This window comes from Ictidomys tridecemlineatus, chromosome 10 (genome assembly GCF_052094955.1).
Source record: "Ictidomys tridecemlineatus isolate mIctTri1 chromosome 10, mIctTri1.hap1, whole genome shotgun sequence".
NCBI lineage: Eukaryota > Metazoa > Chordata > Mammalia > Rodentia > Sciuridae > Ictidomys > Ictidomys tridecemlineatus.
Window position 1 is genome coordinate 137652066 of NC_135486.1, and position 13797 is coordinate 137665862.

Genomic DNA, 13797 nt, shown 5'->3' on the forward strand with positions numbered 1-13797 from the left:
CGGAGCCTCAGTTTCCCGGACCCGTAGCGGCAATGACAGCTCGGCCGACCCCGCCCAGCGGTCCGGGATTGGCTCATGCAGGATTCCCTCCGGAGGCGGGACCAGGCCCCAACCCGGAAATGCGGCCCGGGACGCGGGCGGGGCCCCCGTGGGACGCGGCGAGCGACGGCGGACGCGGCCAATGGGTGCGGGCGGTGGCGGCGGCGCGGCGGAAGTCCCGCTCGGCGTCGCGCGGGGGCGGGGTGGCGCCGGGGGCGGCGGGCGGCGGGGCGGGCGCAGGATGAGGGCGGCCATTGCTGGGGCTCCGTCGCGGGGAGGAGGACGCTGAGCAGGCGCCGAGCCGCGCAGCACTGCGGGGGAGGTGCCCACGCCGACGCGGGGCCCATGGCCAGGACCACCAGCCAGCTGGTGAGCGCGCTGCGGGGGACGGGATGCGCCGGCCCGTTATCCGCGAACTCGGCTGCCTCCAGGTCTGACGAGGCGGCCCGGTTTTGCGCCCGGGCGGCGCCTCACCTGCGGCTAGGCGGCGGGCCGGGCCGCGGACTCCCGCCGGGCGCCTCTCGGCCGCCGCGGGGAGCGCAGGCCTCGGCTGCGGTAGGCGCCGGGCGGCCAGGGGCGCTGACAGACGCGGAGGGCGGGGGAGGCCGGGAGGTGTCACCCGACCGGGCGGGGTGGAAGTGCCTGGAAAGTTTGTTTTCGCCTCCTCGCAGTCTGAAGCCGAGCCTCTGGGCTTACCTTGCGGTCCTGTCCGCGGAGGAGCGGTTCTGGGCCTTCACCTAGGACCGGGTTCCAGGAAGCAGAGGGTGCGGGATCCTGCCCTAAACGCCTGATGCTCACGGTTATATTCCCAAATCCTGATTGGGATGGTCTGGGACGCTCTGCTCTCAGCTGTGGCATTTGGGTGCTCATTCTGCTCATGGCTTTGCTCACTAAGGTGGGAAGCCCCAGGAGGCCGGGCTCAGAGGCACCGCCAAGGGGGAGTGTGAGCTTGACAGGGAGGAGGAATTTTAGGGGGAAAAAAAACAACCACTTGTTGGGTGAAATGTGGAGAAATGTTTCTGTGTTTTTACTATGTTGCTAAAAGTATCCTTAGTGTTTTTGTATTTTCCCTCTGTTCAGTCTTGGAGTGTTGAGACTGTGATTAAGTATGTATACCTAGTATGCGATGTGAAGTGGGTCATGGGAGAATGTCAGAGAGCTAGCAAAACTTGGTTCAAAGGCAAATTTATGGCTCAGTGGTAGAGCGCTTTCTAGCCTGCTCACGAGGCCCTGGGTTTGATTCCCAGTTTGACAGAATAAAAGGAAAAAAATCTCTTAATTGAATGAAGACCTAAGAAGTTTACTTGGCCTCTTATCTTCCAGAATGAAGCTTTGTAATAATGGATCTTAATGTTTTGGGAGGATCATGAGCCCTTTTGACAATTTGAGAGAAGGTATGGGGTCTCTGAGACAGAGAGCTCTCCCTACGCTGAATTGGGAGAACTTCAGGTTACAATCTTCTGATGTAGAGACGAATGATGATGAATCCAAAGTCTAGAAAAGGGGGACCTGTCTGGTGGAGGAAAATGATGAAAGGAAAAAAGAATGTCTTTGACTTTGCAACACATGTTATACCCTGAGGTGCCTGGGCTAGGGGGCAAAAAACATTTAGGCTGCTGGCATGCCTCAGTGGAGGCTCTGGTGACATTCATCCTGGACATTTATAAAGCGAACTTTCACTCAGTGATGCTGTGTGAAAGGTGTGTATTTGATGATGTCTGTGGGAAAAAGAAAAGAGTATATTTTCTCATGGCCTTGACACTTCCACTTGATGGAATTGGAGTTCACCATTTGCTTTTCTTCAGGCAGCTTTTTTAGTGCAAAACACTGGAAACCCAGGGAGCAGGAAAAAAATTACAGAATAGCGGATAGACTTCTGTAATAAGGAATTGAGAGAATCTAGGCTTTGCACCTTTGTCAGCTAGAGTCCCCTACATGCATGTGTGTGAGAATATGCCAAATTTCCTTTAAGTAATGGCAGAAATGGCCCCGATATTGCATTTATATCCAAGGACAGATAGAGGTGAATAGTTAGAGTGAGTTTTGCATCTCTATGTTAGGGTGGCAGGGTAGGTTCTGTATGAGAAGACCCCGGTCCAACCTAACTTTCCCAACAGAGGGAGAAACAGTATGAGCTGTGAAGATGGAGTCTGGCACTATTGTGGGTCAAACGATGTAAGTCTTTATTGAGCCCTTGCTTGAAGGCAGACACTTTGCTGTGTACTTCATTCATATCATGTTGTGAGGTAGATATTGTTCCTATTTTAAGTATGGTGGAACTGAAGTGAGAGAGGTTAAGTACTTGCCTCATAAATAGTCAAGTGCAATTTGGCAGAGACTCCACTGTCACCTTGCCCCACATGAGGAGCCCCTAAGTGAGGGTCTGCCAGGCACCTCAACCCAGCACCTGGTTGTAAGGAAGTCCTTGGTGCTGCTGCCCAGGGTGTCTTCCCTGAGGGTTAAACCTGAGTGTCTTGCTGTGCTGTGGCAAGAGGAATGTCTTCATATGGAGGAGAACACACGTATTTCTTTGGTGAGATGGCTGTACTCTGTGACCCCTGGGGCCTGTTTCAGCTGTGTGCTGTCAGAAAGCAGCTGTTTGGAAGGAAGCTGTGCTTCATCCTCATTGAGGGGTGAGGCTCTGCTGGGGTGAGGCTTAGAACCCTCCTGTTGGGAAAAAAGAAACATGCAACAGTGTTGTTAAAGGGAGAGTTGGGGTTTGGGCAAAGCAACTTCCTGCATGCTCTGGGTGCTCTGTCTTTTGCAAGGGTGTTGCATCTGTGGGGGAAGGTGGTGGGAAAGGCAGAGAGCATTGAAAGAAGTGGCTTCTGATTGTCACACTCCTTTGTGGGTGGGTAGCTTCTCCTCACATGGCCCATCTGGTGTGGAGCATGATGTATTTCTGTCTCCAGTGACTCCCCAGTAGCAGTTACCAAGTTGGTAATGTGGGGTCCCCATTACTAATAAGGGGTGGAAGTAATTACTTGGTCTGCTCTCTGATGTGCCAGTTTAAGATAAAGATCATAGCAGCCTCTTGCAGTGATGGGGCCTGAAAGAAGCTTCAGGCTTCTAGTCAGGTCTTGGCCTTTGGGCTGCCTGCAGCATGGTTTTAGGGAGGAGAAACAGGTGACTTCTAGACACGTGTCAGCCTTTTCAGTGTGTCCTTGTCCTTTGGTTCAGGGTTGGGGTGCTCCTGGACAGCTGACTGACTCCAGTGATGAGCTGGAAAGTGCTGCAGAAAGGAAGGGCAAGAGTGATCAGCCCTGTCTGTGATGATATGTTTGGAGAAGAATGGTCCTGTTATGTACTTCCCTCGTTCTGTGGAATGCCCTTGGGCAGAATCCTATATGGTTTTTAGTTCTATGAGGAGAGCAAGTTGCTTCCAAGGAGCACTGGGTGCAGCAGGTGTGAGGCCAAGGCCACGTGGGTATGCTCCAGACCCACCCATTGATGACAGGTGGTTATGGGGTATTTAGTGCAGTTGTTTTGAACGCAGGTTCAAAGGACAGTGCATAGGGGAGGAAGTGCTGGTGTGGAAAGTAAGTTTTGTACATGTATCATTGAGGTCTTCTCACTTGTGCATTCTTCTGTGACCGGATCACACCCTTCACATGTTCAGTGTGATGGCAGGCTCTTTTACTTGAATATTGCCAACAGGTTCAGTATTCAGTCTCTAGTTAGATCACAGGTAGAGTGCATTTTCTCAGGGTCATGAGGAATGTATTCTTTTTGAGAGGAGAGAGGCCTGTTTGGGTCCTTGATGGCTGTGGGTTCTATTTCTCTACCTGACCTTGATTGCATTTATATAGTTGTTTAAAATCTTGTTTTCACTGTTTTAGTCTGAAAATTTTCCTGACATTTAAACTGAAAGTTTATTCCAAGAGATTTCCAAGCTTGAATGTGCTAAGAGAGATATTCAGTTCCTTATAAAGGAACTTCAAATCTTTATCAGAGCATCTATTCAGGGTTATGTTTAAATAGTGGGATTACTTAGGGACTGACAAAAGCTGGTTGCTGGTGCTGCAGATTCTGTGTATGGAGAACATGGGCAAGCCTCTCACAGCCCACAACTGAGAGTGAGTGTGTGGTTTCCACCTGGAGATTTGCCAAGGGGCCTGATGAAGGTGGGTGTGTGGTTCTGGATGGCCTGCTGACTTCATTTCACAGACCAGATTGGTGCCCTCTGGGCTGGGGGACGGACCTACTCTGTTTCAAGTCAGCTTGCTGCCTGCAGGAAATCGAAGTATGTGAAGAGTGGTTTGAAGGTCTCTCTAAGTTGCCTAAGCTGGCCTCAAGGATCTTGGTTCTGGAGGTGCAGGTCTTTTGCACGGACTTGGGGGATACCTGTGGTAGGTCTGCCCACTCAGAGAAGGCTGGTGTCTCAGTGGGGCTTTGTTCAGAATTCATTCAGTTAAAGGTGTAATTTTTTAAAAATAATTTTAATAAATTTTTTAGTTGTAGTTGGACACAATACCTTTATTTTATTGTGGTGCTGAGGATTGAACCCAGTATCTCGCATGGGGGGCTAGGCGAGTGCTCTACTGCTAAACCACAACCTCAGCCTCAAGGTGTAATTTTTATATAGTGAATTTGTTGTGAAAATCCTGTTCTTTGGTTCATTCTTCTCTTTGGGAACTGACTTTACTTCAGTAGGAAGGAGTTGTGGCTCCAAGGGACAGTTTCTTGTTAGAGAAAGCTAGTAAGATTTTCAGAGACTTGAAACTACCTGACATTCTCACCAAGTGCTTGACCTACAGTGGAAATTTTGTGGGGAAAGGGGATTGTGCTGTCTCTTCAATTCTCCTTTCTTATTTTCAGGAGGCTGGGCTTGGGAGGAGAGGGCCTTCATGGCCATTGGACGTTCAGGACCTTGTTCTGGAGCCCAAGTCTTAGGTGTGGTGCCCTTCACTGAGTCAAAAGGGGTCCTTAGTGCTGCAGGCTTGGTTTTAGTGCAGCCAGGGCTGCTGTTCCTCCAGGGAAGGCATGATACATGTAGCCTTTCCCCCCCACATTCTGGCATTTCCCTTTCCTTCTTATTTCCCCTTTTCCTGGTGAGGGAACACTCCAAGGACTTGCTGGTTGGGTCCCCAGGTGCCAGCACTCCTTACCCCACTCCTGCCCCATCCCCTCCTCTCCTGACCTGTCACCTTCCTCCTAGAAAGGGCCCTGCTTCAGAAGCCTAGTTGTGGTCCTTTTTCCAGCCTGCATGCCCAGGATAATGTCCAGGACATTTGTAGCTGCCTCATTCTTGGTGGCTGTTGTCTTCTTCAGGCTCTTCCTCTTTGCCTAAAGAAATTCCCCTCTGTGGAACCTCCCCACCTCATGGTTATAAGCTTTGTCTGAGCAGTCTGCTTTGTGGTGGCCACCCCTTCTTCAGGCCTTGGGTCTGTACTAGATTCTGTTTTGAGTTTCATATCTGCTCTTCTAAAACAGGCTTTGGACTTGTTGTGGCCTTGGCTTTTGGAGCCTGGCCTCTTTGCTCCTTTGCTGGCATTCTTCTCATGGGTATACCTGTGCATCCTATGGTGTATTATTCCCGTGCCAGCTTGTCTCACTGTTTTTGCTTTTGGTTGTTTTTTCTTGTAGTACTTGGGATTGAACCCAGGGTGCTCAACCATTGAGCCACATCCCAACACACACTTCCCGCACTATATTCATTTGGAGACAGGGTCTCTCTAAGTTGCCTAGGCTGGCCTCAAACTTCAAAACCTCCTGAGTCACTGAGATTACAGGCAAGTGTCACCACCCTTGGTGTAAAGAATAAATGTTAATACATAAGCCAAAGTCTATAATTTATTCAAAACCCTCTAGTTTTTAACATAATGTCCTTTTACTGTTCCAGGAGTTCATCCAGAACACACTGCTTTTAGTCCTTATGCCTTCTTAGGCCCTTCTTGCTGTGACAGTTTTTCAGACATTCATTTGTTTTTTGATGACCTTGACTCTGTGTGTGTGTGTGTGTGTGTGTGTGTGTGTGTGTGTGTGTGTGTTTTGAATCCAGGGGCATGTTCCACTTGAGTTTCATCCCTAGTCCTTTTTCAAATTTTAAAAAATTTGAGACAGGGTTTTATAAGTTGCTTAGGTTGGCCTTGAACTTTAAATCCTCCTGTCTCAGCCTCTTGGGTCACTAAAGTTACAAGCTTGTGCCACCATATCTGGCATAATTGATAGTTTTGAAGATACTGATCAGCTACTATAGAATGTTCCCCTATTGGGATTTGACAGTGTTTTTCTCATAAGTTGGGGTGTGAGTTTTTGAGAGGAGGGGCAAAAACCTTAAGAGTCATTTTCTTTTACTTTTTTGGGGGGTACTGGGGATTGAACTCAGGGGTACTTGACCACTGAGCGACATCCCCAGCCCTGTTTTGTATTTTTTACTTAGATACAGGGTCTCATTGCTTTTACTGAGGCTGGCTTTGAACTCAACATCCTCCTGACTCAGCCTCCTGAGTTGCTGGGATTACAGGCCTGCACCACTGCCCCTGGCTATACTTTTTAATTTGAGACAAGATTTTGCTGAATTACCCAGGTTGGCCTTGAATTTATGATCCTTCTGCCTCAGTCTCCTGAGTTGCTGGGGATACAGGCATGTGTCATCACACCCAGCTGAGATAACTAGCTATTTTTTTTTTTGCACAACTGAGTGATAGAATATTGAAATTCAAAATTAAAAGTAACCTAAATCTCAATTTCAGGATGATACCTTCCAACTATCTTTGCAATGAGAGGGGTTTAGTTCTTGGCTTTCTTGTGTGGGGAAGGTTGGCAATGGGCCAGTTGTACCCAACTTGTTCCCTATGAGCCTGTCTAGTGTGGCTGTTCTGACATTAGGCTGTGTGCCCTTTGTGAGCAGTGCTTCCAGTATGACTTTTGGGATTGAGAGGGATGTATTTTCTCCCTGAACATCAGCACACAGGCAAATGATGCTTGCCTGAGGAGTGTCTACACAAGTCTTTGTAGATCTTTTGCAAAAGTGAAGAGTGACTTAGTGGCCTGGGCCTGTAATTTGAAAGCTGCAGCTTGGGGGAACTGAGGCTGATAACTCAATCCTGAGTCTACACTAGATGACTAGCACCTCTCCATCATCTGAATTTTTAAATTTCTATTCATCAAGACCTACCTGAACATGAAATGTTACCTTTCAAAGCCTTTGACCACCAAATGCTGGATTAAAATTTTGTATTGAACACTCAATATTGTGAGCTTGGACAGATGTGGTGGCAGATGAGGCCTGTGTGGACCATTGTCTTCACATGGCCATACCCTAAGTTCCAAACCTGTAGAAGAGCCTTATCCCTCCTGGTGCATTGGAACATGGTCTGTAATCCCATTGACTCAGGAGTCTGAGGCAGGAGGAACTCAAGTTCAAGGACAGTTTTAAAAATTTAGCTAGACCCTGTCTCAAAAAAATAAAAAGGGCTAGGGATGTAGCTCAGTGGTAAAGCACCCCTGGGTTTGAACCCAAGTACCTCCCCCCCCCACAAAAAAAAAAAAGAAAAAGAAAAGAAAAAGAAAAAAGGCTTGTCTCAGAGGTACCATTCTAAGGCAGCTACCTACCCATAGGAGGACTGTTTTCCCTGAAGATCCTAAGGATGGGTAACCTGGAAGACCTTCTTATATGAAGCTGTTTTTCTTTTTTGGTAGAAGGGCTACTTCTGGTGGTCTCTGCTACTTTGGGCAATGTCTGAGAGGGCTGTCACCGGGCCTTGACTTTGCTCTAATTTCTAAGATGGTCTGTGGTGACAAGGGGCATGTGCTTCATGGGTAGGTGCAGACACCTTCAGAGTCACAGCTATTCCCCCCCAAGATGGTTGTGTAGTTTGTGATCCTGGGTGGTGGGGGTATCCTAGCACTCAGCACCCTAAGTAGTCCTACTTGTTTCAGGATTTCTGGGTATGCACCCAAGCTGATGTTCAGTGAGCAGGTACTTAGTGACAGACACTCCACCATCATAAGTGGGGACAGGCAGCTGGGCACAGTGATGCACGCCTATAATCCCAGTTTGGGAGGCTGAGGTAAGAGTTCAAAGATTCAAAGCCAGCCTCAGCAATTTAGCGAGACTATAAGAAGCAACCTAGTGAGACCCTGTCTCAAAATAAATAAGTAAATAAGGGGCTGCAGACGTGACTCCGTGGTTAAGCACCCCTGGATTCAGTCCCTGGTACCAAAAAAAAAAAAAGATGGGGACAGGCTACATTGGACATCAGCATGTGTTGATACTAGCTGACACAACTAGTGTCCCATGGACCTTCTCTGACAAATGATGAAGTTTGTCCAAAGACAAAGCAGTCTTTGGGAGGATTGTCTGAGCACTGGCTTTGCTCAGCATTTCTTAGGAAGGCTTACTTTGCAGAACCACAGCAGCCAGATCCTGGGGAAGCTGGTACCTTAGAAACTAATAAAGTATGATAAATGCTCATTCCTAGGCAGCTGTTGGTGCTGACTTCCTTCTTGTCCTGCATCTGCTGCCAATGGGCTATGACTAATTTTGGACCCAGGCTGAGAGGAGATGCTGTTCCCTCTGTTGCACCATCTCCAAAGCGCACAGTATTTACTGAGCACTTTTTCCATTGTCAACTCATTTTTTTCTTCTTGCTGTTTGGTATTTTTATTTCATGAGGTTGTGTTTTTTTTTTTTCTTTCTTTCTTTTGTACCAGGGATTGAATTTAGGGGCACTCAACCACTGATCTACATCCCTAGCCCTATTTTGTATTTTATTTAGAGACAGGGTCTCATTGAGTTGCTTAGTGCCTCGCTCTTGCTGAGGCTGGCTTTGAACTTGCGATCCTCCAGCCTTAACCTCCTGAGCTGCTGGGATTATAGGTATGCGCCACTGCACCTGGCTTTCATGAGTTTTTTATTGGTCAAAATTATAGTCTTCTACTGATTGTATATACATGCTGGTTATTATCAGATGTACAATTTTAAAATATGCATCTAAATATAGATTTTGTGAATGCATTTTATTCTCATTCCAAAAAAACAAAATATGATGTAAATGGTGCTGTTTTTGGTTTTAAGCATTAGCAGACTCTCCTGTGCAGATGCCGCTGGCACTGAATACTGTGTCTGGGGCAGAAGGTTGAGGAAGACTGGTGGGTAGTTTAGGAGAAGCAGTTATGAACAGAATGTGCTCAGTATTCCAGGCCTGAAGAAATAGTTTTTTGGGGGGGGGCTGGGGGGCAGTACCAGGGATTGCACCCAGGGCACTGAACCATGAAGCCACACTCCCAACCCTTTTTATTGTTTATTTTGAGACAGGGTCTCGATAAATTGCTTAGGGCCTCACTAAATTGTTGAGAGTAGCCTTGAACTTGGAATCCTCCTTCACCAGCCTCCCAGGTCACTGGGATTACAGGCATGTGTCACCATGCCAGACTAACCTGAAGAAACTCTTGGGTAAAAAAGTCTGTGTCTACTCAGGAGGATGCAGCAGAAGGATCACAGGTTTGATATCCTGGGCAACTTAATGAGACTCTGTCTTTAAAAAAAAAATTGGGGAATATAGCTCAATGGTAAAGCCCCCCTGGGCTCAATACCCAGTACTGCAAAAGGCAAAGCCTATGCCTTGCAGCTTGGGGGATAGCCTGCATGGTATTTCTGTCCCTCTGTGAGCCTTGCCAACCAGAAGGGAAGCAGTCAAGAACCTGGTCATTCCAGGTGGTTTCCAAGGGGCAGAGGTGGTGTCCTGCCAGGAGAGGTGGCCAGTCTTCATGTGTCTTCTCCAAAGGCATGTACAGGAAGGACCTGGGCCCTACGGTAAACCCAGGAGGTAGACAGGGAGGCCAGGAAGGAGGGAGGGCAAGGTCTAGTTGCCTGAGCAGGGAAATAGCCAAGAGTGGAGGAAATTCCCAGTAGAAAATGCTATTTTGCACCTGCTAGGATGACCAGGCAGGCTCTACTTGCCTGCTACATCTGATTTTTGCATGGAGATTGGGTTTGTTTCCAAACTCTGGGACCTTTGGACAATACAAGCCAAAGAAGTTGCTGGTATTAAGAAATTTTATATTAGATTTTTTTCCTTTTGAGCATTTTCTTTTCCTTTAAAAGCCCTACATTTTTCAAATTGTTATTGAATATTGATGCTGAGTCAAGTTTTTAATGATCTGGGATGTTTTCAGATCCTGTAAGTTTGTGTGAAGCTATCAAGATAGCTTCTAAATGAAGTGGTTTTTTTTTTTTTTTTTTTTTTAAATCATTATTTATTTATTTATTTGGTACCAGGGATTGAATCCAGGGATGCTTAACCATTGAGCCACATCCCCAGCCCTTTTAATATTTTATTTTGAGAAGGGTATCACTAAGTTAATTAGGGTCTTGCTAAATTGCCGAGGCTGGCTTTGAACTTTCCATCCTTCTACCCCAGCCTCCCAAGTCAGTAGGATTACAGGTGGGTGCCACCATGCCCAGCCAAACGAAATCAGTTTTATTTATTATTTATTATTTTTTTAATATTTTATTTACATTTTAGTTTTTGGCAGACACAACATCTTTGTATGTGGTGCTGAGGATGGAACCAGGGCTGCACCCATGCCAGGGGAGTGCTCCACTGCTTGAGCCACATCCCCAGCCCCACGAAATCAGTTTTAAAATAAACTTTATTTTGGAATACTTAAGAGTTCCCATAATAACCCTACCCAGATTCTCCTAGAGTTAACACCTTACAAAACCATAGCACATCTGTCAATAGTAAGATGCTAACACAGGACTGCACTATTTTTTTTTTTTTGAACTAGGGATTGAACTCAGGAGTACCACTAAACCACATCCATATCCACAGCCATTTTCATTTTTTATTTTGAGAGGGGTCTTGCTGAATTGCTGAGTCTGGTTCTGAATTTGTGTTTACCCTACCTCAGACTCCTGAGCCACTGGGATTACATGTGTGCATCACTATGCCTGAAGACCACACTTTTTAAAAAAATTTTTTTTGGTGGGGGTAATGGGGATTGAATTCAGGGGCACTTGACCACTGAGCCACATCTCCTACCCTATTTGTGTTTTATTCAGAGACAGGGTCTCACTGAGTTGCTTAGCACCTTACTATTTCTGAGGCGGGCATCGAACTTGCAATCCTCTTGCCTCAGCCTTCCAAGCCTCTGGGATTACAAGTGTGGACCACAACATCTGGTTAAATTTTTTTTTTTTTAGTTGTAGTTGGATACAATACCTTTATTTTATTTATTTACTTTTATGTTGTGGTGAGGATCCAGCCCACTGCCTCGCATACTACTGAGTTACAACCCCAGACCGTGGACCACACTATTGAATGAACTACAGACCTATTTGGGATTTTAGCAGTAATCCCCCACTGCCCCACCTCAATGTCCTTTTTCTATTCTAGATCTTGCCCAGCATGTCACATTCTATTTATTGTCACATCTCCTCTGATCTCTGACCTTCCTTATTTTTTTATGGCTTTGACATTTTTTCCCCATATTTCTATACTGGAGATTGAGCCCAGGTCCTTGCACATGTTGGGCAAGTGCTTTACCACTGAACTGCATCCCAGTTCTTTAAAATGTTTATCTGGAGACAAGGGTGCCTGAACTTGAGATCTTTCTGCCTCAGCCTCCTAAGCTGGGGTCATGGACATGTGCCACAGTGCCTGGCAAGATTGTCAGCTTTGATGCCTTTTCAAGTATTTTTTTTTTTTCAGGTGAAGCTGCAGTATTGTTTATTGTCCATTGACCTTTGCCTTGAACTCCAGCACTCCTACTTTGTTTGAAGCTTTTAAATTGAACCAAGAGCAGATATTCTTTTAGCACAGATCTTGGAAGAATGCATTTGGGAAAGCCAGGGCTTTGATTTATTTCTCATCCATCTGCCGAATTTCTCCATTTTTCTCTCCACACTGTGATAGCATTGTCAGGACATAGATTGGCAGGAAGACAGACCAGGGCACCAATAAGACAGGAAAGTACTTTAAGGAAAGTGGTGGCATTGTCTCCTGGCAGTGATAATTGGGGCATGTAGGAGCAGTGGCTAGGCCCATCAAAGTCTGTGGTTAGGTGCTCATAGTTAGCTTTGAGACAGTGGAATCCCAGACTGACCTATTGCCCTCCCTCCTTCCCTTGTTTCTGGTAGCTAAACTCTAGATGAATGTTGTGCTTGACTAAATAGATCTTCCTGTGCATGTTGAGGATGTTGTGAGATGTTCCTGTGTACTTGGTTGTGAATAGTGTGACACAGTTACTGTGTCTAACTTGGAAATTATTGACCCCAGAAGAAACTCTTTGTTTAGAATTTGCAGGTAAGGTAGTCAAGAGGGAGACCATGTATTTCTGGTGCCTTTTCCGTGCTTGTGAATCTGCTGGAGGGAGTTCCTGTCTTGGCTGGTTTAGGTTTTTTTCCTATTTCAGTAAGGGAATAGCTTCTCAGGATTAAAAACCAAGGTCTGACCCCATGAATCCAGAATTTTCTTTTAGGATCACCTGACTAGAACAACCATCCTTATTACTGTGGTGCCGCTCCCCCGTCCAGCACGGGTGGCTGAACTAAGGTCACCGTGTGAATTCGGGGTGATGCAAAATAAAACACAGACATGAAATACCTTTACGCAAGCTTCAGGATGGCTTTCCCTGCCTTCTGGCCTCAAGCTCCCCAAAAGGGAATACAAGAGAAAGTCACGAGAGGCTGATGAGAGAGAGGGAGGGAGGGGTTGTCAAGCATGTTCAGAAGTGAGCTTTTATTTGGGGGGATGCTGTTCTTAGAAACTTCTATCTAAAAAAGACAGGAAGGGTAGAATTACATGGGAACAGGTGAGTGTAACTCAACGCCAGCAGGTACACCTACACCTGAAGCCACGCCCTGCTATCTGAGTTGGGACAAAGCCCAAATCATTATGAAATGGAAATGTAGTAATTGGTCAGAGCCCCCTACCCAAATCATTATGAAATGGAAATGTAGTAATTGGTCAGAGCCCCCTACCCAAATCATTATGAAATGGAAATGTAGTAATTGGTCAGAGCCCCCTGTGACAGGACTTGAAGGTGTGTTCATTCAGAGCAGTTTCTCACACTATGGTTATGCATTTATACATGGAATACACTGGGTAAACAAAATCCTGGTCATCTTCAGGACTCTGGGACTTTCCAACAGGCCCCTTCAGTGCTCCTGGGGAGATTCTATTCACATGGACAAAGCTATGGACTGTAGGAACAGAGTTGAAGGACAATGGAGAAGGAGAGGGCAGAACTGGTAAGCGAATGTAAGCAAGGGGAAGGTGACCAGAGCAGCCACATCAGTGGCAGGGGTGAAGGCACTGAGGTCTTCAACCCAGCAGAGCACAGACTGTCCTTGAAAAGGGTAGGCCAGCTAGGGGACTGGAAGGGGTTGGTAGGGCTAGAACCCCAGAGAGGGAAATTCTTTATGAACCAGAGATGCCCTTGTGCTTGCCTGTGTGTGCTAGATTTCATCTCACTGTTGACTTGTGAGTCTTGGAGGCTGAGGAGGTTCCTTTAAGGAGCTAGGTCAGAAACTCAGAGTGTGGATTAGGTGCCTGGTAGGGCTCTGGGGTTGTAGCTCAGTGGTAGATTGCATGCCTAGTATGTGTGAGGCACTGGGTTTGATTCTCAGGACCATATAAAATAAAAAATAAAGGTAATGTGTCCATCTACAACTAAAAATTAAAAAGAAACAGAGGGAAGGGGGATCCTTATTATGTTCTTGCTGGCTCTGAGCTATCACTCTTATTTGCAGACTAGATTATAAGGAAAACATTTACTGAATGAATTTAATTCCGAAGGAAAGATTCA

At 46.5% G+C, this 13797-nt stretch overlaps 1 protein-coding gene across 5 annotated transcripts in view; it reads left to right on the forward strand.

The window, feature by feature from the left end:
* The first annotated feature begins 261 nt into the window (after window positions 1-261).
* The window catches only part of Pdpk1 (3-phosphoinositide dependent protein kinase 1), a 71234-nt gene continuing 57698 nt past the window's right edge, over window positions 262-13797 (forward strand). For all 5 annotated transcript variants that reach the window (XM_078024485.1, XM_078024488.1, XM_078024486.1 and 2 more), the window contains exon 1: window positions 262-408. In XM_078024485.1, the coding sequence (XP_077880611.1) occupies window positions 385-408 (24 nt within the window). In that variant the 5' untranslated portion in view covers window positions 262-384. The remainder of the gene's footprint in view (window positions 409-13797) is intronic.